Here is a 26,436-nt window from a genome sequence, read left to right as displayed (position 1 = left end):
TGCGGCGTCCTGTTCGAGCGCCCCGGGGACTGTGATCGCGCTCCTCCGCCTCGCGGCAGCTTGTTTGCCTGGCCCGCTGGGAGCGATCGGCTCTGACAGCCTTGCTCTGACTCCTCGAACCGGTTTTGAGTCTTTGGGAAGAAAACTGAATGGGTATCACCATTCGCCGCAGATATGCCCCTGGAGAATGGAAACTGGGCAGCTGCCTAGCCTCTTGGTGTGCGGGGTTGTAATGTAGTAAAGGGGAGGCCGAGGCACCTAAGTTAGTCTGAAAGTTCTCAGTTACCTCTGGCGTCAGGTTAATTACATTCGCGTTCAGAACCACTCGCGCGCGTTGTACATTTTGACTCCGTGGTAGTTGCTAATTTTCTGAACCAAGATGTGTTTTCTGATGATTGACGGTCACTGTCAGATAAACAACATTATTAAATGACTATTAAGCGTGTGCCTTTTTTCTAAGTGACTTGACATTAGCCGTGAGGCAAAAGTCCTAGATGTTTGTTTTCCTGCTTGTATTTAAATTAACTTGTGGCTTTAACGAAACAAAAAACAAAATAAAAATTAAACGTCATTAGAGCTATCTTTAGTTATTCAGTTGAGTGATAGCAAGAATGATGAAACTCCCATGAACTGAAATGATCCATAATATCTGTATTGTCACCAAAAAGACTAGTTGGTTTATGATCAGTAATCATGCTTGGAAGCAGTGCAGTAGTGACCAGTAGTGGGATAAGTTTTCCTGTATTGCAAAACTTGGCACTTCCTAGAGTTTATGAGGTCCATTTAGCCAATAAGCTGGCAGTTGAGAATAAAATAGTTTACTCTTTTTTTAAAGCTCTTTATTGAAGTATAGTTGCTTTACACTGTTGTCCCAGTTTCTGCTTAGTTTACTTTTAAAGGATGCTCTCTCTGTCTCTCTCTCTATGTATATCCTCTTCTTGTCCAGCCTAAAGAACTACTTACAGGATTATTAAAACAAATCTTTTATTAAGAGTTAACACTAGAAAGATTTGGGGGAAATAGAATCTGCTGGTGAAAAATCTTATGAGGGCATTTTCTAAGTATCTGTGTCTAACATGTTTTAGAGTTCAATAGATGAAAATACTCGCAGCCCACTGGGGTTATCAGTACAGAAAAAGATTGTGGTAATGCTAGGTCGTTGAGAACTTTTCACTCATCAGTAATGATTGGACTTCACTTGCATAAGGCTTATCTTGGACAGCAGTATCTCAAATGTATATACTCTTTGTTCCCCTGATAGCCTAAACCCAGGCCTACCATAGATTTGTTGTCATTCAGGATTGGTATGTGTCTTTTAATGAAGAGCTAATAATTTGGAGGGGAAAAAATCTGAATAAATTTAATTGATATCCATTTGTTGTATTGTCTTAGTAACTTAACATTTTGTGTTTATTTTTTATAGCAATCTATCCTTGTTTTCTGTTAAGATATAGGACAGTCAGTTTTCTCTGTTTCATTCTGGGCCTGAAATAGTGAGGAGTAGTTTCACACTACCTATATAGTCGTTTAGAATGTGGTTAAGAGAGATTTGTCCAAAAAGAAATTTGAGTAAAGTACTACTAGGCCCTTAAAAAGAGAGGTATTCAGGGAATTAGAGAGCTTTGTTTCATGTTACTTTGTATATCATTTCCATCCTGGCAGTGACCTGGCATTTTGAGTACAATGTTGAATAGGATACTGTTCCTGCCCAGCTTTCAAGTAGTTCAGAGTTAAACAGTTAAGAACATTGTAGCAGTTGGGATCAAGGGGAAGAGAGGCCCTTAACTCAGCATACCTGGTCATGGAAGGTTTTGTGGGGAGAATTAGGACAGCAATGGGCAGAAAAGGGTGAAAGGGCATTTCAAGCAAAAGGCTTTTTACATTTAAGTGAGGGACAGTAAAAGTGTGGTCCATATAAAAAACTGCATATAATCACGTTATACCCAAACACTGGTATTTAAGGAGTTGGAAAAAGGAGCAGAACCATCAAACATGAGGTTCATCTGATATGAGGAAAACAAGGAGAAGGATTTAGAATTGGAATATGATTAGAGATGTATGGAATTTTACCAATACTTATTAGCTGCCAGTTAACATTATGGTTCTAAGTAGCTTTGATCAAATCATATCTTCTTTGGTTCGAGAGTTATCCATCCCTAAGTAGAGATCTCCTAGAAAAGGAGTCAATGAAAATAGGATGGTGGGGCAGAGGGAAGGCAGATCATACATGTTGGCTCAGTAGAGAACTGAACAAAAGGAGAGCCTTGCTAGAAATCCTGGTATTTGTTTTTCTTCAACTTATTGTAATTGATAAATACTTTGATAATACTGTAGTATTAGAAGAATCAGATTGGAAGCAAACATCTGAAAGAATGTGCAAATTATAGTGATATAAATAATTTAAAAGATGTTGGATGAATCTTACCAGAGAAAAGAACAAAGAGTTGAAGGAATGTGTTCTGGTTGGGTAATATCTCTACTACAAAACTGTTGTAGGAGAAAGGGCACATAGTAACCTCTGTTCACAATTGATTGGCTCAAACTGGTCGTGGGATTACTAGAGATGAAGCACCAGTTGAGCAGATATTACCCATATATACTAGACTTTAGAAGGAAAGAAATGGATTTTAATAGGCAACTGGCTATTCATAATGAGGTTTCTCAAACGTGGCTGCATAGTAGAATCACCTAGGGAGCCTAAAAAATAATGGAGGTAGTGCCTGATCCCTGCCCCAGAGATTATATTTTAATTGGCTGGGGTAGTACCAGGGCATCAGGATTTTTAAAATTTCCCCCAGGTGATTCTAATGTAAGTCAAATTTGAAAGACACTGATCTGTAGTCCCCCATCCTGCTACTTTAAAGTTTGGTTATTGTAAATATAGTTTATAGTGTTCTCAGAGTGGTGATAATAGCAACTACCATTTACTGAATATATGCGAAATTTCTGTTGCTGTGCTCTTGTACATACACAGAGAGGCTAGGTAATTTGTAAGTGCTAAAGCTAGAATTAGAATCTATTGATAGGACTTCAAAGCCCACATTCTCTCCTGTAAGCCAGATTGCTTTGCAGATGTGAGACCATATAGGCAGTTGCTTTGGGGGCTTTTAGAGTTAATGATTCCGTAATTACCATGTTACTAATATTATTGTGGTTGGTGTGATAGATTGTGTAACTGACCCAGTTCCCTCCCCATCTCCTCCCTCCTATCCACGCTTTTTGCCATGAGCAGTTCTACCCATAAAGAAGTGTAATATGTCCCACCTCTTGAATTTGAGTCCATCCATGTGACTTGCTTTGGCCCATGGAACCTTAGTGGTTTTACCCTGACCAAATACAGAAAAATACTTATTTGGTTGGATTTACACTCTTACACCTCAGTCACTGCCATATAAACATTCCTCAGTTTTTTTGCTGGTCCAGGAGAAGGGTGAGGACTACATTAAGCAGAGTCAGGCTGCTTCTCCCAAAACCTAGCTTAGATTAGCCAGCCCTCAGCTAACCTGCAGATCTGTGAGAATAAATGATTGCTGTCTCAAGGCAGAGCTTTGGGTGGTGAGTTATACAGCATATTTATGACAGTAGCTAACTGATAAACTGGTGTAGCCTAACTTCAGCAGAGTGACCAATTCTAGTATTCCAGCCTGTGCTCTGAGGAGAACTGGACACAGGTAAGCACTTAGGTTTTTAGGGCTTCCTATATTATTCTGATCTCTTATCCAAGAAAATAGAGGAGATAAGATGCTTGAAAAGTAGTTAATTATAGTCAGAGATAGATCACCCCCTGCATATTCATAAACCAAGCACTGGTTAAGGGAATGGAATTCCCATGATTGACTTAGACCAGCAGTGTTTGATAGACATTTTGCAATTATGAGAATGTTCTGTATTTACACTGTCCAGTACAGTAGCCGCTAGTCACATATGGCTTTTGAGCGCTTGAGGTACAGTTAGTGAGAATGAAGAGCTGAGTTTAAATCTTTTTTTAACTTAAAGTTAAATAGCCACATGCAGCTAGTGGCATCCTTATTGGACTGCACAAACAACTTCCTTGGGGCTACAGAGGAAACCACTCTCCTTTTAAGTCACAAGGCCAACAAGTTCCTTAGTAAGAGAAAGGTTCTGTCAACAAGGACATGAGGTAGGTCTTAGGCAGATAAGTAATATTACTTGTTTCTTTTATGGCTTTTGTTCTATTCTGATTTTCTATTTATTGGACCAATGTTCATCATTACATTTTGTTAGTAAATTACGCATTTTATCTAGATTTTTCAAGTTTATTAGAATAAACTATTCTTGCTATTCTTACAGTTTTTAAATCCCCTCTGCACCTACTTTTTGTTTTTGCTTTTTAAATTGGTTTTATTAAGGTAAATTACACACAATAAAATTCAACAGTTTTACATATGTAATTTGATGAATTTTGACAAATGTATTCAATCATGTGATCACCAGTAGAACATTTCTGTTACCCCAAAGGTTTCCCTTCTACTTCTTTGCTGTCAGTCACCTCTTACCACTTCCTGGCCCCGGTAACCACTAATCTGCTTTCTATCACAAGATTTTACCTTTTCTAGAATTTTATATAAAAGTAATCATACACTGTGTGGTCTTTCACATCTGGCTTCCTTCACTTAGTATAATGTGTTAAAAATTCATCCATGTTGTTATATGTATCAATAATTTATCATGAGTAGTATTCCATTTTTTTTTTCCATTCATCAGGTGGTAGACATTTGGGTTGTTTCCAGTTTTAGGCTTTTATTAATAAAACTGCTATTAACAAATTCAAGTTTAAGTCTTTTTTATGCTTCTGTATTTTTCTCTTAGATAAACACCTGTGAGTGGGATTAATAGGCTATGCAGAAAGTGTATATTTAATTTTGTAAGAAATTGACAAACTTTTCCTGTTGGAATGTTTGAGAGTTCAGTTCTAGCTGTCCTACATCCTCAGTCGTTTAAATTTTAACCATTCTACTGCATATATAGTTTCTCCTTGTGGTTCCTGGGTTGAACTAGCAATGCATTAATGATGGTGAAGATATTTTCACGTACTTATGGTATTTGCAACTTAGAGATCGTCTTTGGTGAAATGACTGTTCAAAATTTTTGTCCATTTTTTTAATAAGGTTGTTTTTCTTACTGTTGATTTGCCAGAGTTGTTTATATATTCCACATAGAAATATTTCATCAGGTATCTGTTTTACTAATATTGTCTCCCATCTGCAGTGTCCTCTTTCATTTTTGTAACAATATGTTTTAAAGAGCCAAAGTATTTAATTTCATTAAAGCCTAGTTTATCATTCTCTTATAGACTCTGCTTCTTGTATGCTATGTAAGTTTTTTTTGTTCTTTTTTTTTTTTGGCCTAATCCACTGTCACTTTTTTTTTTTCTCAGTTTTCTTCCAGAAGTCTTATAGTTTTAGCTTTTATATTTCAGTTTATGACCCATTTCAAGTTAATTTTTATATGTATTGGGAGGTAAGAATCAAGATTCTTTTTTCTTTTCCTTTTTTTTAAATAGATATAGATATCTATTAAAAGGAACATTCTTTCCCCATTAATTGCTTTTGAATTTCTTTCAAAAATCAGTTGACCATGCTATGTGGGTCTATTACAGGACACTTTATTATTGTTCCATTGGTCTATATGTCTGTCTTTATATCATTACCACACTGTTTTAATTACTGTCAGTGTAAGTCCTGGAGTCATTGCTAACTCTTTCAACTTTATTCTTTTTCAAAATTATTTTGACTCTTCTAGCTCTTGGGAATCAGCTTGTCAGTTTCTACAAAAAAAAAAAAAAAAAAAAACCCTGTTGGGATTTTGAATGGGATTACTTTGACTCTGTAGATTAATACTGAGGAATTAACATTTTGGCATCTTGAGCCTTCCAGTCCATAAACATAATACATAGTATGTATATCTCTATGACTGTACTACTATGCTATTTTCTCTCTTTTCTATGTAGACGACAATTTTCAGGATTAAAAGCTTAAAAAATTTTTAGAGTTGATTATCTTTTAAAGAACTGTAAAAACAAGAGGAAAAGACTTGTATTTATGCACATATTTTTCATTCATGATGCTTTTTATTCCTTTGTGTAGGTCCAATTTCTATCTAATGTCATTTTCCTTCTGCCTGAGGACTTCCTTTAATATTTCTCATAGTGTGGGTCTACAAGTGAATTCTCTTGGGTTTTGTTTGTCATTTTTTTTCACCTCCATTTTTTAAAAAATACAGTCAGCCCTTCATGTCTGCAGATTCTGCATCCACAGATTCAACCAACTGTGGATCGATAATATCCAGTAAAATAATTTCTTTTCTAAAATTGCCAGTTTTTTAAATAGCCATCTTTTCTGTGTTATGACTTCCTGAGTCTGTCTCATGAAAACAATATGTTACGTCCCTGAGGATGTGATGATGTTGATTGTTTTATAAAGTTCTTATTCAGATTGCTTCATCTGTTTGGCTGAAAGTTTCTTTGTTGATTTATTCTCCTGTTGGAGAGCTCTTCATGTATGTTGGTTGTGAGCTCATCTTTGGAGTTCAGATTCCCCTTTCATTGTCTCTGCTTGCACAGTTTGCTTAAGGGGAAGCTCAGAAGCAGATGTAAGACATGTTTTCTGTTGTATTCAGTGAGGATGGGGGATCGGTGAGACCTCCATATAGGCAGAGTCCATTGTCATCTGCCTTTTCTTCTTTAGTCAGTAACAAAGGACATCTTTCTGGTTTAGGCCCCGCTTTCTCCAGAAAATAAATACCCTCACAACAGCTGCCTTGCCTTTGGGAGATAGGGCAGGTAAGGGCCTATGGGTTCCCACTTTATTGCTCCACTATTATTTGTGTTTGTAGCCCTGGACTCACTTTGGGTTCCACTACCAGGTCCCCCACCATTGAGCACAGCAGCCCTCTTGATGATGCTTCATCTTTTGTGCTAATATATTCACACTGTTACTCAGCTTTCCACTCTGATTCCCTCTGTATCATGCTTCAGGAATTTCTCATAGTTTCTGGTCATCTGAGATTTCCCCTTGTTTTGTATTATCTTAAACAGGGCCAGGTTCAGAGAGAATAATTAAGAGTGGGGAGTTAGCAGGGGTTGAGGAGAGTAGGCTGCTCTGCGTGCTCAGTTTGTCATCAAGAAACCAAAACACAGCTTATTGTCTGTACTGAATTAAAGACCATGGTTTGATCTATACTTCTTTTATACCCTCCCCTAAAATACAGCACAGTGTTGAATACTTACTGGGGACTCAGCAAATCCCTGACTGGATTTTATTCAGAAATGAAATTACCGGGAATATTTCTTAAACTGTACTTGAAGCCAAATTTTGTTTATACATCCTTTTTTTTCTTTTTCTTTTTCAGCTACATGGTTGGAATAGATTGGAATAGGCACCAACCATCATTATGACTTTATGATCTAAATTCTCTGAGTTCATCTCTGCTACATGTAGGAATTGGCTATTATTTTGGGAAAAGTGTAGTTTAGGGCCTACCTTCAGCCCAGTTTCCTCTTTTGAGATGACAAAGCTTTCTTTTCTTTTTTTTCCTAAATTTTTAAATTCTCTTCTTTTGTTGTCTCTATCTTATTTCCCCTACTTGCCATCACCACCTTGTTTGTTGCCCGACTCTCCCTCTTATTCTTTTTATCTGCTGAGTCACAAAAAGAAGCACATTTTTATGTTTTCATCTTCCTATTTTGAAAAAGAAGATATATTTTAAGGATTTTTAAGTTATGTATGGGTGAAGTGAAGTTTTGTTAACACTTTGGGATTATAAAACAAAATTGAAATTCTGTGGTGATGATATAAATTTAAATGTTACTGAAAGTTTTCAAATAAGCATTTCCAGGATATTTGAGAGATTTGCCTTACTAATGATGGTCATTAAATCTATTTTTAGAATTTATTTTGTTTTAGACAACAAATTATCTATATTAAATTTATCTATAAAAGAACAATAAGACCATTAAAATTTATACAATACATGAGATTATAGTCAATGTGTTCCAAAGCTGTATTTGACTTACTAAAAAATTATCCATTGCTTTATGTATCTCTCTGAAGATTTCATATTATGTGTGGGATTATTTTTCTATGCTAAATTTCTCATCTGGGAATATTTTAATACTAAAATCCTCTCTTGGAATGCCTACTGTTGCATTTGTCTTCTAGAGTTCACATTTACCAAGAAAACTTGAAAATGAGCAGCCGACGGAAACGTGCTCCTCCAGTGAGGGTAGATGAGGAGAAGCAACAGCAGCTTCGTTGGAATATGCATGAGGACAGAAGGAATGAACCTCTCACCTTAACCGATGACGAGCAGTCCTGCCCAGGTTTAGACCCCTCTTCTGCTCACTGCATCATCCTGGACGATAGTCTAAAGGAAGAAGTGGCTCACAGAGATAAGAAGAGGTGTTCAGAAGTGGTGAGCATCTCAAAATCAGTTGATAAAGAAGACACTGGTGGCATTTTTTCCCCTTTGTCTCTAAAGCTGAATATTGTGATTTCTCCCTATCACTTGGATAATTCTTGGAGAGCGTTTCTAGGAGAATTTACTCTTCAGCTTCCTCCTGAACAGAGTTTAATTGAAAATTTTTCTGAAAGGAGTTTTACACTGATTAGTTCAGAGTCGAGCAATCAGTTCCTGATCTGTGTTCATTCAGAATGTGAAGATGTACAGCAAAAAGAAAGAGGACTCAGCGAGCCCATCAGTATTTGTGACAAGGGTATTCAAGTGGAATCATCCTTCAGTGGTGAAATGTTAGAAGATTTGGGGTGGCTGCAAAAGAAGAAAAGAATAAAACTTTACCAAAAACCAGAAGGAAATCACATTATCAAGGTACTCAGTTTCTGTGGTGTCTTTTAAGGCTCTTCTACATCAGACAGCCCATTTTGAAATTAACTTAGAAGGAAGATCTGGAAAGCCAGCAATAAGCCTCTCATTATTAAGTGTCAAAGTACACTTTATTTGGGGCATTCAGTAACTATAAAAAAATGTATGTTGTAGCTAATCATTTCCAGGCTGTACTTTTTCAGGATCTTCCTGTTTGGTCCTTTCCAGCTCTACTCAGTGACTTGTTTGGGTCCGCATTATCTCTTTCTCTTCCCGTAGCAGTCCTTTAATCACTGCCCTGCTTGCCTTTTCCACTTCTTCATTTTCTTGGTCTTTGGGCTGGTATGATATGAATGCAGATGGAATTCTAGTCTATTTACTGACTATAGAATTAACTATAATCCGGCATGTAAATCTCTCCTTTGACAGGCCTTTGTCTCCTTCTCCAGCCTCAACTCTTCCTTAATCACTCCCAGAAAGTGCAGATTGATTTGTTTCCTGCAGATACCCTGCTGTCTTTTTGCATCTGTGCTTTTGCTCTCACACTTCCCTCTGCCTGGATTGTTCCTTCCTCATCCCTCGTAGCTCCTGGTCATTCGTTAATGTTCAACTTAGAGTTTATTTCATCTAAGAGATTTTTTTCTTAAACTCCATGAATGGTGTTCCATGCTCTTCCCCCATAATATCTGACACATATGCTTATTTTTGCCTTGGTCACTTGTAGTGTACTTACATTTTCGATCTTTCCCCTTCACTAGACTATGAAGTTTTTTTAATCTTCAAGGCCCAGTAAAATACTAAGTACTAAACCGATTTTCAGAAAATGAATGAATAAATTTATAATTCATTTCAAGCTCTGCTATTCACTAGCCAAGTAACTTTATGTGAATCATTTAAAGGCTCTAATTTCAGCTTCTTTCTGTATGAAATGTAAATAATACTCATTCTTTTTACCTCATACAATTGTGTTGAGAGTCAGGTGAGATAATGTAAGTAAATGTCCTTTGTAAACTATGAAACAGGTTAATATGCCTTCATGCTAAAATTTGAAGAGAAATTCTAAAATGTTAAATTCACCTTTGTTCAATTGAAAACTGTTATACATTTTTCACATTAAAAAGCAATTACATCAATAGCCCTATTTATAGTTTCAGAACTGACAGAAGGAAAGGAGAATATTTAGAAGCATTGGATTGTAATCTTCCCTGTATAGTCTAACTATGCAACCGAGCATTCCCTTTCTTTGCTGATTGTGAGTGCCAAAAATTGTGACTTAGGGATAACAAATATGTGAGAATTCATGGTTTATATGCCTGTGTTCTATCCTCTTCTCCCACACACCAAGTCTTGATCTGTTCTGTGTTCCCTAATCCCGACTTTTATAAATATTTACACTTATTGATGCTACGGCAAGCCATCTCTAGGTAAACACAAAGCAGAGTATAAATAATCATGAAAAATAGTCTTTGGCACTTATTCCTGTGTAATGCTGGTTGATTCTTCTTCTTTAGTGAAAGAATATGAGAATCTCAGTGATTAGGGAATCAGGCCCAGGATAATACAGGGAAGTGAAGGAAACTGTGTTTATTGATTATCTACCATTAGGAAGTTTTAAAATTGTACTAAGTGGGCTATCTCATACAGGCTTCTCTCCATTTTGCAAATGAGAACATTGGGGTCAAAACATATCAATCATTTTGTTTGTTTATTTAGCTCTTAAATATCAATGCCAGTATTAAAATTCGAGTATTTTGGCTGTAAAACTTCATACTACATTGTTTCACCAGAATCAAGGTGCATAGCCTTAATCAAGGTCTGTTTTCCTATACATTTTAGTTTTTGATCTAGTAATAGGGATTCCCAAACGTAACTGCTTAAGAGTCTGTCATGTGCGTCAGAATCTTCTGGGGGAATCTGCGTTTTTAACCAGCTTCACTGATTATTCTGATGACCATCCATTTGGGAAGTCACTGGCGTAGCTGGTGGAATTGGTGTTCTCCTCACAGTCTCCCAGATTCAGTTCAGGTAGGGAAATATTTTTTCCTAGCTACTTAAATGGTGCATCACAAGTAGTAGGCACTGCATTTGTGGAATGAATTTGTTATTGAAAACAAAAACATCTAAGGGAGATTTGGTAGGTATATATTTAGTGTTTGTGGGATAAATACTGTGAATACCTTTAAAAATGATGATGTTAAAAAATGTTTTTCTTATATCCACATTAAAAAAAATGGTATTGTACTAGCAAAACTATTTTTATGTTGATTAATTCTTTGTAGGTTGGAATTTATCTTTTGGAAGGTGGCCTAGCAAAACTAGATTTTCTGAGTGATGCAAACTCGAGAATGAAAAAGTTCAATCAACTCATGAAGAGAGTGATGGAAAAGTTATACAGTTTTATTATTCCAGGTAATATTTAAAGTAAACTTTAAAATTGCTACTACTGAAGAGCTGTGGGTTTTCCCTCCAAATCTTATACATAACAACCAGAAAAACAGCTGCTGAAACCATAATAAAATTAAACAACCTTCATAAAATTGCGATATGACAAAATTATACTTATCTGAAATGCCCCTACTGCTATAATTTTTGTCTTTATTTGCTTAATAATGTGCTTAGCTTATAGTAAGTATTCAAGAAATGTTTATGGAGTCAGTAGGCAGAGTTTAAAGGGATCTGAGCTGATTGGAATTTTTACATTATTCCTGTGCTTTTTTATTCTGTCATGGCCAGAGATTCTTGGCTGGCCTTTATTCCACCTCTCCTTTGCAGTCTGACAAATAATCTCAAGAGCCTGCTTCCCATAAAGACCAGTTAACTCTGCTACTGTTTCTTGGCAAGACATTGCATCCTTGGTCAGGACTGCAGTTTCAGAGTTGTCTGCCATTGGTTCCCAAGGGAGAGTGTGGATGGCTTGAGGCAGCCCATCAACACTACAGAAAAAATGGCTCAAATTCTCCAAGTCTTGCTCATGGTGGGTCAGCCTTATTTCAGGTGCACATTATAGAACATTTTTATGCTGGAATGTTTGGGAAATCAGTTTCTGAACTTGGTTATTGAGTTGTTTCTGCAGTACATTCTTTGCAAAGCTTCATAATACTAATAATAGTAAATCATTTTGCACGTTAAAGACTTAAAAGGAAGAAAATCACTGGTTTCAGAATTGGAAGGAATGCTTTTAAGTACATCTAGAATTTTTAAAGTTATGAAAAGAATTCCATTATTCTGCCTTTTAAAAATAAAATTTGAGCTTTGCAAAGGAAAACTTCAAATTTAATTATTAATACTAGAGTATACACCTATACTAACAGTCTGAAATAACCAAGCATATAACTACACATTAATTGTAAACTTTTGAAAATCTTAATATAACATATTTTTATTGAAAAAAGTAAATTATACATTTTGTGGTACGGTCTTTATTTTAGGGCATATGAGGCATGCCCTACAAATGTGTGTAGGCCTATTTGAAACCATTCAGTAATAAATCATTAGCTAAAGGGTGTTTGTAAATTTGTTCAAGAGTTTGATTGTTTTTTTTTTTCATGTTGTAGGCATGAATCTTCTTCCACAGGGCGATTGTGCCCAACAAATGAATCTGAAATTCTTACGAATATGTATTGATAGCTTAAGCCCTTAATCTCCTGATTGGCTGCTGCTGCTGCTACCAAATAGCTATCCTTTTTAGCATAAGAAATAGAATGGGAATCCTTGCCTTATTAGACATAGAAAAATTATGTCTGCATATGGATTTTATGTTAAGACGTAAAAGTGAAATGTTATCCTTTTGCAAACTGCAAAAGATAGTCACATTCAGTTCCTCAGATGTTTATTAAACATCCACAATGGACAAGGCATGTACTAGCTGCTCTGAGGAGCTATAAAAACAAAAGACAGCCTTTGCTCTCAAAGAGCGTTACAGTTCAGTGGGGAGGGGATGAATACACACAAATGATTGTACTGTCAGATGGATTGCAATGTATTGCTATATCCAAAGTGTAAGAGTATTGCGTGAACAGAGAGGAGAATATTAATTCTGACCAGAGAAAACAAAAGAAAATGTCATGGAAAAAGTATCAATTGAATTATCTTGAAGGATGGTTGGTTAGATTTTCGATCAGTCAAAAAACATACTAAGCAAGACCCCAGAGTTGGGAGAGTGCCTGGTATGTTCTAGGAATGAGAATCCCTTATAGTTTTAAATGTGGATCGGGTTGTTTTGAGTACATTTGTTCTTGGATATTCAGATGTGTTGGAAGAGGATGAGGAAGATTCGGAGAGTGAGCCAGAGGGACAGGACATTGATGAGCTCTATCACTGTGTGAAGCGAACACATCAGCAAGAAACTCGGTCCATCCAAGTGGATGTCCAGCATCCTGCACTGATTCCTGTGCTGAGACCATACCAGAGAGAGGCTGTCAATTGGATGCTACAACAAGAGCATTTCAAAGGCACTCCTGCTAGTGGCAAGTATAAGATCCTTAAAGAAAGGCAAATTGATCAGGGGGTATATGAGAGAGAATTAGGGTACGGGGAAATCAATCAGTGAACAAATCATATTGAAAATATAGGCTAGAATGGGTGTTACTATGAACAAAATTATTTTCTAAGAAATCCTTCAAAATTGAAATCTAGAGAAATTCATTTATGAGTTCCCTCGTCCATAAAAGTTTGAACTGATTTTTACAGCCAAAGTAAAGGCTGCCTTGATTGGAATATTTAAAGACAAAGAAATTTTTTACCTGCCTTTCCAACTAAGAATTACTTTTGTAACCTGATCGGATGGAATCTTGCTAATATATGTAAGAGGCTTTACAATTTGATCATGAATGTTAGGGACAGAAAGCAGATTTACAAAAGTGGGAGACTTCAGTGTGACTAATCTAATTTTCCTAGGTTTGCATTTATTTTCTTTACTCCACAAAATAAATAATAAAATGAAATGTCATCTAGTAAGTGTTTTCATAGAAGTAGTAGATTTATGGGAGTCATTTGTACCACTTCTTTATCATTGTCTTTAAAGGAATGGGCACAAGATGAGATTTTTACATGACTCTAGGAAGTGAAGTGTTAACTATTTCTTATTCTTCCTATGTAGATTTATTTTAATTAGTAATGAATAGCTCTTGCTTATTTTTCAGAGTTTTTTATCCAACAGACTTCATTTGTTTAAACTTTTTATTTTGGAATTATCACTTCATAGCCAATATTATTTCTTCTTCCTCCTCCTCCTCCCATATTCTGAATTATTTTGAAGTAATAATCCCACATATTGTGTCATTTCACCTGTTATTATTTCAGTTTATTTCATTAAAAGATAAAGGACCTTTTAAACAAATATAAATATATATATAATGGATTTTAGAACTCAGTAGTTCCTTAACATCTCCAAATCTCTCTCCCTTCCTTCCCTCCTTTCTCTCCATTTCTCTCTCTTACAGTCTGTTCAAATCTAAAACCAAATAACATCCATATATTGGAGTTAGTTGCTATCTTTTAAGTTTCTTTTAGTCCATAGGTTTTATCTCCTCTCTCTTGTATTTTTTCTTATATTTGTTGAAGAAATTGTTAGCTCTGTAGAGTTTCCCACAGACTGGGTTACTTTTTTTTCTCCAAAATGAAGTAATTTTTTTTAACTAAGAAATTTGATTAAGGTGTAACTTATATACAGTAAAATGCACAGATCTTAAGGGCACAGTTTGGTAAGTTTTGATAAATCTATGCATCTGTGTAACTAGCAATTCAGTTAAGACATAGAACCAGACTTTCTCAAAAGTAGGCACTGGCCACATATGCCTCTTGAGACTTGAAATGTGGCTGTCCAAAATTACGTGCTGTAGGTTTAAAATATATGCTAGATTTCAAATAGTACAAAAAAAGAATGTGAGATATCTCACTACTAATTTTTATCTTGATTGCATATTGAAATGATAATATTCTGATTATTTTGGGCTAAATAAAAACAACTATTAAAATACTTTTACCTCTTTCTTTTAATAGTTCTATCATACAGTGCTGACATAAAATATTTCCATCACTCCAGCAAGTTCCATTATTGCCCAATCAATTCTCCTACTTCAGCCCCTCTGGGAGGCAACCACTGTCACCATAAGTTAGTTTTGCCTGTTTTGTGAAACAAATAGAATGATAAACTATGTACACTCAGGTGGAGGGAGTTGGCCTCTTTCAACATAATGTTTTTGAGGTTCATCCATGATGCACGTATCAGTAATTCACTGTTTTTTGTCCACAGACTGGATTTTGTTGATTACATCCCGTGTCATTGAGTAGTTTTTCTGTTCGCTATGGTTCCCATAAATTAAAGCTCTTTTAATTTTTTTCATTTTATAAAACCTATATATCTGTATTCCTACTTCATCTATTAATCCCTAAAGAAGGTAACAAAAAATGACTTACTGTTTGACGCGTAGAGACATACTTCCTACTTAGTAGTTGGTTTGAACAACTTAAAATATTAAGGGAAGGGATAGTGGAAGATTCTGGTTGAAACAAACTCAGTACTTCAGTGTTATAGCTTTAGATATTTTTTTCCTCAGTTAAGCCTTTCCTCCCATTCAGACCCATATAAAAGGTTAGGTCTGATTTAAGTTAACGTATTAGCCCAGTATCATATATCTGTTGAGTTATTTAAAGACATCAGGTAACTTCTAGTAGGATTATAAAAGATAAGCTACTTTCTTTTATTGGGTGAGACTTGGTTGTATATATTGGTTTTCTTTTCCTGTTAATCCTCTGTAATTTCTATACTATTTCTGTCTTATCACACTTTTATATGAAAAATATTGGTGCCCAAAGCAAAGGAAGCTAATGAATAATATCTAAAGAAAAGAATGCGAGGGGTCCTAGCCTTTTTCCCATGTGTATGTGCCTTTCCAGGGTGTCCTGAGTATTAACTTACTTTTATTTTAATGTGATTATCTGGCAGAAAGGAAAACAAACAGAAACTTGTTCTTATGGTGATATTTTTCTTTAGAAAATGCCCTGCACTTCCTATGGCGAGAGATTGTTACATCCGAGGGTTTGAAACTCTTCTACAATCCATATACAGGCTGGTAAGGCAAACCTTTATTTATGTGCTTGATAGTAAAAATAAATATTACAAAAACCTGTATGAGATTGGTAGCATATGTCTTCAGCCTTGGCAGTACCTCAAGGAGGAATACTAAGTTAAGGTCTCATTAGACATTTTTATAGACAGACATAGAATTAGCACTTGCAATTTTTCAGTGGATAAATGCAGTATAATACACTTAAGATGCATAGTAATTGATATTTAAAGAGATTATAATTTTAAGTAAAAATGTCATCTTATAATAGTCCAGTTCATTAAATTTGTTATTTTCTATTACAAAAGAGTTTTAGGAATCATTAAATATAATTAGTAAATCGGTAGTTAATGCCATTCTTTTTTTTAATTCACAAATTCATAAAGGTCACAAAAAGAAAGCAGACATTTTTCTTTTTATTTATAGAATAGAAAAAATGATGACAGTACCAATTCTGTTTCTGCAGACTTTGTCAGCTCAGGCAGTTTTTTTATTATCATTGATATCATTCTCATATTCATGATCTAGGAATTATAATTGTTGCAACCTAAAATACAGTTTTAAAAAACCTTAGACCTTTATGCATTTCTCCCAGTTCTCTTTAGGAACAGAGTAATTTTTATTTGCATTCCTATGATGTGTTTTTCTTGTTTTTTCCTTTAGCATCATTCGTGAGTATCCAAATGCTGGGCCACAGTTGCTTGGTGGAATCTTAGCAGATGAGATGGGTCTCGGAAAGACAGTGGAGGTTTTGGCTCTGATTCTGACACATGCTCGGCAAGATATCAAACAAGATGCTCTCACTCTTCCTGAGGTAGGAGGGGTACTATAGGACTTGGGAAAGCGGAGACATATGTTCTACAAAAGCATCATATGTCGAACATTTGCTTGGCACTTAAGTCAGCACTTTCAGTTTACTCTGCAGCTAATGATTTTTATTAGTTATTAATTAACTTCAAGTAGGCACAGAAAATGGGATGTTTGTGACCTGGAGGGGTTTTTTAAAGTGATATTGGCCAACTAGGATGGCAACATGCTGTCACTTACCAAGCTTCTAGCTAGCAGGGAAATTTCCTTAGGAAAGTTTTATTACTTCCTAAAATGTTTTGTCACTACTTCAAGTCTCCATATTACTGCTAAATATTTTTGAAACTAAATATAATTAAAGTTATTTTTCAAAAATTGTGCAAATCTCAGATAGTAAGTCTTAGTCAAATATCAATAATTAGAGCTTTGTTAAAGGATAAATAGCTTAATAATTAGATTGCTAGATGAAACAAACTCTGAGTCTTCATTCCAAAATATACATTTGTATTTAAAAATATAAATTTTAGAGTTTATAAGAAAAAAAAACTTAACTGAGGCAAATATAGCTCATAGCTCACATTTTCCAATAATGGAATCTGAAATCAGCACGTTAAATCCTGCTGAAATGAGGCCACTGGTTATAAAGGCATAACTGTAATTACCTGTAGGGCCCACCATGCTCACAACCTTAGTGGTTATGTGATCTATTAATAAACTCTGCAAAATTAGCCTTTCAGATGTGAGTAAGGGTTAGAGTAGGGAATGTCTGTTTCCTTTGTAGAAGATGAATTGGAGTATACAGTTTTAACTATTGGTAACTTCCTTTGAGGATATTCTGCTCATTAGCTATGCTAATTTTAAGTTATTTTGAGTATTATTACCAATTCAGTGGGTTAATACTATTTTAAACAAGCCTTAAAAAGTTAATTTCAGAAGTTTCACACATAAAATTAGGTAATTTAAGATGATGTGCACAGTTTTAGAAAGTGATGGCTTGCTGTAAGTTCTGAAATAAAAATAGGTTTATACCTGTGAATAACATATTTAGCCCTTTTGTAATTTGTTATAACTTTTGCATCTCCTTAATAGAAGGAGGGTTAATCTTATTAAGCAACTCAGAATACTGAAAGCAAAGCACCGTGTGACTACTTAATGTTGTTTATATCAGGGAAAAGTGGTGAATTATTTCATTCCATCACATTATTCTGGAGGAAAAGTAAAAAACGCAGAAACCCAGACTGTGGAATTTGAACCAAAAGAAAAAGTTCAATGCCCCCGTAAGTATGAAATCTCTTAAAGGTAACACCTTTTTACAGTGATCTTTGTTCTAGTTCTTATAATCCTTATTTGGAGATACCTTGTAATTGTAAGGAATAACTGTTTCTACAGTTATTTATATTTGGCATAAACGTTCAATTACAAAGCATATTATCTTAACAAAAATAGAGATTTATTCTTTGCTTCGACTTGGTCCAGGCAGTTTTTTGCTTAATTTGTTATATTTAAATTTCTTTAACTTAAAATTTAAATCAGTCCTTGTTTATTCTCAAGAGTAGCTACTTCAAATTCTGCTAGCAAATGAAAGTTTCTCTTGCTAATGGTAGCATTTATGTAGATATTTGTGAGAAGTTTTTTCTTTTTAATATGTAGTTTTAAATGATAGTTGAACTGTAAGATTAGCAAATTAATGTAATTCTTCCTTGAATTATTTCCATTACAGTAATTTATTTCTTAATTATTGAGATGAATTTTTATTACACATTCTTCAAAATGGTGATGTACAGACAGCATTGTCTTTAATAAATCTTTGATTTATTTTCTTCTTAACTTGGTCCTCGCTATACAATAAGACTAACTGAGTTTTCTTTCCTTTTCATTTTAATTGTGTTGACTGAGTTAGCATATCCTTTTGCATTTAGCTACACGTGTGATGATCCTGACAGCTGTTAAAGAAATGAATGGAAAAAAAGGAGTTTCCATTCTTTCCATCTACAAGTATGTCAGTTCTATATATAGATATGATGTTCAGCGGAACAGGAGTCTTCTGAAACGGATGCTGAAATGTTTAATTTTTGAAGGTCTTGTGAAACAGATCAAAGGCCATGGTTTTTCTGGTACTTTTACATTGGGGAAGAATTACAAGGAAGAGGATATATATGATAAAACAAAAAAGCAGGTAACAGGGCATTTATTAAGTAGTTTTGTGTGATGCTTTACAGAGTAAAGCTGTCTGAAGCTCTTACAGTCTGATGATTAAAAAAACATACATTAGGAAAAACACTTATGGCTGTGAGTTATGTTTTCTACTTCCTACTATTTTTAGAGTTCCATCAGAGTAGAAACTTTATTTTGGTTACCATTAAGCCCAGGGAAGAGTGCTTAGCACATATCAAGTGAATTATAAAATTAGTTGGTTAAGCATATTATAATTTAAAATAACTTTTCTTACCCTCATGTTGTTGTCAACGGTTAAAAAAGCATGTTCCATACTTTAAAGATATTGATACCTTACATTTGCATATCTTTATATATGATGAATCGTTTATGTAAGTTCTCATTTTTCCCATGCCATTACCTTATAAAATGTTTACATTTTGTTATAAAACAGCTTCTTTGGGGCTGATAATTTCAATTTGCTTTTAAGAAAATAGTTACAAATTTGCAAACATAAATCAGGAAAAGACTAAGGACAACAATTCAAAATGTGGAGTTACCAGTTTAGCTACTATGAAAGAAATCACAGACAAAAAAGTTTATTTCCTGGAGTAGGGAGTCTCCAACATTTTCTCCCCAGCTAGGTTAGAAGACTGCAGTGAACTTCTGTGCTTTTAATAATCCTTCTGCTACCAAAAAAAGAAAATCTCCTTCAGTTAATGCCAGTCATTCCATGTTAATGTCATTCATTCCTCTGTTCAACCTTGACTGTGACATCACTTCTGGGAAGCTATGCTGGCACCTGCCTCCCCATCACAGCCCCACTCTGTTCTGTAACCCTCTTATGCATTCCTATAGCATCATTTTACTTTTTACTGTTCTCTCTTTTCCAGCAGACCCCTTTGAGACCAGAAGCTAAATATTCCTCATATTTATATCCTCAGCATCTAACATGAAGCCTGGCACAGAATTGGCATTCAATAAATAACTGCAGGAGGTTAACACAGATAGAAAGGAGAAAGAAGGAATCTATTTGCTAATTGCAGTAACTAGTAGATTAATTTTCACTTTGTTTAAATGCTATATTTTAATACTTGGTATTTTTATTATTGCCCTGGTTTGTGTATTTATGTATTTTAAACTACCAGTCTTTTATGATTTAGGCAGATTGTATATTATAAGAGGTTGATACCAAAATTAGTAGCCCCTTTTATCTTTCTAATTTTTGTTCACTCCAAATCTTAATTATACAGCAGTAGAGCCTTCTTTTGCTTTTGGAGGGAATAGCAGGAAGGGGAGTTCTTAGAGAGAGCAACTTGAAAGCCACTGATAAGGAGTGCTTCTCCTCAGGGAAAGGGTAGAAAAGACTGGCTACTAGATTTTTATGTAAAGCACATGAAGTTGGGCATTTAATTTCAGATATGTCACTCTGTTGAAATAAATTAAATAAATAATGTTTTTTATAGGCAGTGGGGAGTCCAAGGAAAATTCACAAAGAATCCAGAAAATCAGGGAGCAAGGACACAGATTCTGAATACTTGCCATCAAACACCTCTGATGATGATGATGATCCTTACTATTATTACTGTAAGGCCAGGAGAAATCGCAGTAAATTGAGGAAAAAGCCTGTTCCATCCACAAAAAAGGGAAAAAGTCAGCTTAACATCAGTCTCAACTCACGAGATCACTGTCCAGCTACTGGTGACTCTGGAATTCCTGATGTTACCACATCTGAAAGTACATGTGTCTTTGAAATCAAGCAAGAACATGCAGCAAGGGACCAAGTTGAATCACTAAATCCTGTTGGTGATGACATGCCACATTCTAATATCATGGGTCCCTATAATTCCTCCAATTATCACTTTGAGTGCATATGTGGTGAAGTTGCCCGGGTAGACCGTAAGCCTCGTGTTCAGTGCCTGAAATGCCACCTGTGGCAACATGCAAAATGTGTGAATTACGAAGAGAAGAATCTGAAGATTAAACCTTTCTACTGCCCCCACTGCCTTGTTGCGATGGAGCCAGTATCAACAAGAGCAACTCTGATCATCTCCCCCAGTTCCATCTGTCATCAGTGGGTGGATGAAATCAACAGGCATGTGAGGTCATCATCTCTTCGAGTCTTGGTAAGGTAGTTTGGACTCCTTAAAGGGATAGGAAAATGTAAATTTTCGCTCTATGATCACTTTTATAATCTTTGCCACTTTGTTTCTTATCCCCAAAATTAACTTAATTAGATAATAATAATATTAAATCAGAACTTGAAGAGGAAATTAAGAATAAGAAATAGAACAGTAGACTGTTTATTCTTTTCTGACATCAGAAGTTAAAGTACTTTGGGTGGAAAGATGTGAAAGCCTTTTGAAAAAATTCTTGATCATATAAGTGAAAAAGTCTTTGTGTAAGTGTTTATACTCTTAGAAATGCAATTCAAAGGCAGCATTGTGTAATAGTATCTACTTGTATGATCTGACAACTTTTAGCTCCAGAGTCTTACCCTGAAGCCTCAGTTACACTATCTGTAAAATAAGAATTTACTCATTCAACAGATATTTATTGAGCACCCATTATATGCCAGGAATTGTGCTAAGTTCTGAAAATTGTACCTCCTCACAGACTTTTTGGAAAGATTAAATGATTTGATAAAGTGCTGGCACATAGTAAGTGGTCATTTAATGTTATTGTTCACTACTGTTAGTATTCTTTACTCTCTTTGTTCTTCTTTCCTTTCCACACAAATGCTACTGGAGGTTTTCTGTATTGCAGCCACTATGATAAGTATGGAGAATACAGTAACACGTAAAACACCATCTTTGCCATTGAGGAGCTCTGTTCTGTAGGGTAGGCAAACCTTGGTTTGAATCTTGACTCTACCAGTTTTGAGCAAGTCACTTCATGTTTCTTATGTGTGGGATAGGAATAATAACAACTAACAGGATTGTTGTTGAAGGTAGGAGGTAAAACTTTGCGTAGTGTCTGAAACATAAAAGGCATTCAGTAAATAATAGCTCTTATCGCTCTACTTTTTTACACCATTGTGCTTTTGCACAAGCTCTTGGTTCCGTCTACCCACCTACCTATGTATGAGTCCTTTTCCCCTTTTCTCCACCTGTGAGAACTCCTAAATGTTCTTCAAAAGCTACTGCAAATTTGAATTCCTTTCTGAATTTACCTTCTTAGCCATGGAATTGGTCTTTCCACTGTGAGACTATCACATTTAATTCTGTTACAGTTCCATTCACATTGCTTATGTTATTATTATTAGTCTTCCACACTAAAATGCATCTTTCTCTAGGCAGGTATGGGATGTATCTTATAGCATGTTTGCTTCTAAACAAATAGAAAGGGCTCAGTAAATGTATAAATGAATGAATATTTCAATTATCTTTGATGTGCCTTTCTGCAGTAACTATGTCTGTGCTGATTATTTCCTAGGTATATCAAGGAGTGAAGAAAGATGGTTTTTTACAGCCTCATTTTTTGGCAGAACAGGATATAGTCATCATTACTTATGATGTCCTTCGTTCAGAACTAAACTATGTAGATATCCCACACAGCAATAGTGAGGATGGGCGTCGCTTAAGGAACCAGAAGCGCTATATGGCCATTCCCAGCCCCCTCGTAGCTGTGGAATGGTGGAGAATCTGCCTTGATGAAGCTCAGATGGTTGAATGTCCTACTGTAAAAGTGAGAATTTCTGTAGAAACTCTTGAGGGCTGGGGAAGAGAAAAGGGAAAGGGATTGGAAGAAACTATCCATAGAAAATTTAACCGTTTAAGTGTAGTTAACCCACAGCATTGACATTGGCCAAAAGTTTGCCTTTAAACACTCAACGTTTGCTTTTCTCTTGTGTATGAACTATATAACCCTTAGGAATTATTTTGGTACTCTGTGCATCATTGTCCTGTATGCAATGCTCATGTATATTTGAATAAAATGGCAGTTTTTGCATGATGCAGATCAGAGTATTTAGGGACTTTGTAAGCATTTCTGCTATGTGGAAGGCTCATCATATAGGCTCTGATAACTTTGGCAATTTTTCATCAGAGAGACCAAATGGTAATAGAAAAATGCTACTTTAGAGGACAGAATTTTTATTCAGACTTTGTTGTATGTCTTTATTCTGTCTTCTTTGGTCAGTCTGTAACCGGAATTGAGTTTATAAATCATATCTATTACCAAAGTGGTTCACACCTGGAGTATGGGGTGGTCTAGGGAATGAATGTATCAGTCATGCAGGGAGCATTTTCATTCTACACATACTTCAACTACCTTTCCTTTTTGGAGGGACACGTGGCCTCCTCCTGCTAATGGGAACCACCCATACTAGAAAATAGCCCATTGAATATGACATTTAATATTGAGTGTGTTAACTGTTCGATGAGGGCAAATGCATCTGAGCTAAAGCATAGCTTGTCATGGGCTATTTTCATAAATAAACATATTCCTGACTTCTCTGTTTTTCCTGTGTCTGTTTTTCTTTTCTTTTTTATTTCATATTTCCCTCCCATCAGGCTGCAGAAATGGCTCAGCGCTTGAGTGGAATTAACCGCTGGTGCATCAGCGGCACTCCAGTACAGAGAGGATTGGAGGGTAATGTATGGTTTCCTCACATATTGCATGTATTTGAAAAGCTTAATTTTTTTGAACAAAAAGTATTGTTATGTTTAACTTTTGCTGAAATCCTTACTTAAGTGATTATACATGTATTTATATTTGACTCCTAATAGTTTCAAACACTTAACTTTTTAAGTGGAATCAAGTGACTTTTGTTGGTACATGTGAGGACAGATATATAGTGAGTAGTCCCGCTGCCCTAATTTGAGCACCTACTGTGCCTGCCTAAACAGTGTAGACATAGGTCCGAATTGAACTCAGAGTTCCAAATGGTGAGTAGAAAACAGGAAGAACCTGACAGGAAAGAAAGAGGGAAAGAGCGAGGGAGAGAGAGGAAAAAGGAATTAATTTCACTTGGCTGTGTCTATAAGAATAAGGACCTCCCACTCACATATTATAACTCATGCTTCTCTGTTAATCTCATTCGTATAATTTATTTTTCCATAGAACATAGACTGCATGTTAAAACTTTTGTTCAAGTTGCAAATATTTAAAACTAAAAGTTTAAATGTTCTTTTACATAATAAATTTCCTAAAAAGCTGTCATTAAAATGTGATTAAATTATGAAATGTAAATATTCTTGGAGGCCTGTGGCAAATATTCATCCTCAAAACTTATCATTCTGAAAATTCAAGTTTTCATATGTTGTCTGTTTTTAGCAGGATAACTTATCATTCTGCTAAATAAAAATATCAACATCCATTATGATGATGTGAAAAACAGTTTTTTTTGATAATTATTTTTAGGGGAAGAAAGTTTTTAAGGAAGACTTCAAGTATATATTTAAATACCTGTGTAATTTTAGTAAGTTACATTAAGAAACATGGAATACTCTCAGACTAATTAAAAGGCCAAATTTAGTAGTCTGCTATTACACTGGAAACTGCCCAGTTGTTGATATTTAGGTGTTAATACCTCATTCAGCTCAAAAGTTAGCTAAGGAGGTATAGAAAAAAGAAAATGACTTTTAAAGTACTTTTTTCTAATTTTAATGTTGAAAAAATATGAGCAATAATTCCTTAGTTCCCTGGGTAATTTTGGATAAATAAGATGTTGGCAGGTGTTTTGAACACTTGTCACCATTCAACAAATTTTTGGTTAATTTTTTAAACAGTGTTACTAAGGTATAAATGACATATAATGAAACTGTAAATATTTAAAATGTAAAATTTATGAAGTTTTGGCATATGTATTTACCTATGAGTTTATTTCTGCAATCCAGATAATCACCCCCAGAAGTTTTCTCATGCCCAAGTTACCTTAAAAAATAGCCTTTCCCAAATTTCTGGAAATTTAGTTTATCTTTCGTCTTTGCTTCCGTGATTCTCTAATATCTTTAACGCTACAACTCTTGTAGTGTATCTTTTTGTATTGGGTTGGCCAAAAAGTTCGTTCAGTTTTAATTTTCATTTTCACCAAGAACTTTATTGAAACACATATTCATTAACCAAACGAACTTTTTGGCCAACCCAATAGTTGTTGCAGTGGTAATGTTAGCCTGACATGACTAACTGTGTTGTATTTGGAAGTAAAAGCTCATTTGTTTTCTTTTTGTGTTAGACCAGGGTTTCTCAACCTTAGCTCCATTGATGTTTAGGTAATTCATTTTTGTTGGGAGCTGTTCTGGGCATTTTGAATATTGAGCTTTTACATTCCAGATGCTGGTAGCATTCTTGCAATTGTGACACCCACAAATATCTCCAGACATTGCCAAATATCCCTAGTGAGCAAAATTGCACCCCTCCACCTCCACCTCATTTGAGAGCCACTATGCTCGACTGATAGAGATAAATCAGATTTGATTTATTAATTAACAGCATTCATTTTTGCACCATGGTAAAGTCAAAAATGCAAGTTGAACCATCGTGAGTTGGGGACTGTCTGTATTCTCAATGTGCATTTTTCTTTCTTTTCAGATCTTTTTGGGTTAGTGGTCTTCCTCGGTATCGAACCTTACTGTGTCAAACACTGGTGGGTTCGACTTCTCTATCGTCCTTACTGCAAGAAGAATCCTCAGCTCCTATACAGCTTTATTGCCAAGATACTGTGGAGGTCTGCAAAGAAAGATGTGATTGACCAAGTCAGTAGGAAAAGTTTTTATTGATTAAGAGTATTAGAAAAAGAAAAAAAAGCAGCAGCAGCAGCAGCAGCTTTGGGATGGTAAATTTAAATTTCCAGGTAAAATCATGTTTTTTCTCCTCTGTATAGATCCAGATACCCCCTCAGACGGAAGAAATCCACTGGCTCCATTTTTCTCCAGTGGAAAGACATTTCTATCACCGTCAGCATGAAGTGTGCTGCCAGGATGCAGTAGTAAAACTCAGGAAGATTTCTGACTGGGCTTTGAAGCTCAGCAGCCTGGACAGAAGAACTGTCACCTCCATCCTGTATCCATTGCTGCGGCTCAGGCAGGCCTGCTGCCACCCACAGGCTGTTCGTGGGGAGTTTTTGCCACTCCAAAAAAGGTTTTATTATCAGTTTTCTTAGACTGCAATTGATCATATAGTAGTAATAGACAATATTTAAGCAATTAGCTTCTTAGCTTATATTTTCATTCAGGCTCTTATAACTGAGTTGTCAGCTATTTTTAGCAGTGTGGTGATTTTTCTTTTATATGGAACCCCATTTGTCAAAGAGAATCACATCAAAATTATTTTCGTGGTTTTGAACATTTCTTTTAAGATTAGGACTGTTGTAGGGTTTTGTTGTTTTTTGTTTGTTTGGTTTTTTTTGTTTGTTTTCTGCTGCACTCCAGATATGAAAGGCTTTTGTTCTTTTTGCATTATATTTTTTGGTTCCCACATCAGGGAATTAGAGGAATTAGATTGCCATTAAATATTATCTTTATAGTTATGCTAGCTATATTCTTTGATTATTTGTTTCTAATACATTAAGGTTATTTATGCCCACAATACTCTATTGTCCCAGAAACTTTTTTGTTCATCAGAA

The 26,436-nt window shown here is 35.3% G+C and overlaps 1 protein-coding gene across 4 annotated transcripts in view; it reads left to right on the top strand.

The window, feature by feature from the left end:
- SHPRH (SNF2 histone linker PHD RING helicase) overlaps positions 1–26,436 on the top strand; it is a 99,818-nt gene that overhangs the window by 472 nt on the left and 72,910 nt on the right. For 3 of the 4 annotated variants that reach the window (XM_057739053.1, XM_057739054.1, XM_057739052.1), the window contains exons 2-13: positions 8,181–8,847; positions 11,121–11,250; positions 13,089–13,307; positions 15,836–15,914; positions 16,572–16,722; positions 17,884–17,992; positions 18,635–18,891; positions 20,336–20,995; positions 22,305–22,556; positions 23,384–23,462; positions 25,404–25,567; positions 25,696–25,952. In XM_057739053.1, coding sequence (XP_057595036.1) covers positions 8,209–8,847; positions 11,121–11,250; positions 13,089–13,307; positions 15,836–15,914; positions 16,572–16,722; positions 17,884–17,992; positions 18,635–18,891; positions 20,336–20,995; positions 22,305–22,556; positions 23,384–23,462; positions 25,404–25,567; positions 25,696–25,952 — 2,996 coding nt within the window. In that variant the 5' untranslated portion in view covers positions 8,181–8,208. Of the gene's footprint in view, positions 1–8,180; positions 8,848–11,120; positions 11,251–13,088; positions 13,308–15,835; positions 15,915–16,571; positions 16,723–17,883; positions 17,993–18,634; positions 18,892–20,335; positions 20,996–22,304; positions 22,557–23,383; positions 23,463–25,403; positions 25,568–25,695; positions 25,953–26,436 lie in introns of those variants that run through there. The other variant, XM_057739055.1, reaches the window with a different exon arrangement.

Source organism: Hippopotamus amphibius, chromosome 6 (genome assembly GCF_030028045.1).
Source record: "Hippopotamus amphibius kiboko isolate mHipAmp2 chromosome 6, mHipAmp2.hap2, whole genome shotgun sequence".
NCBI lineage: Eukaryota > Metazoa > Chordata > Mammalia > Artiodactyla > Hippopotamidae > Hippopotamus > Hippopotamus amphibius.
This window is presented reverse-complemented; position numbering and strand designations above follow the sequence as displayed.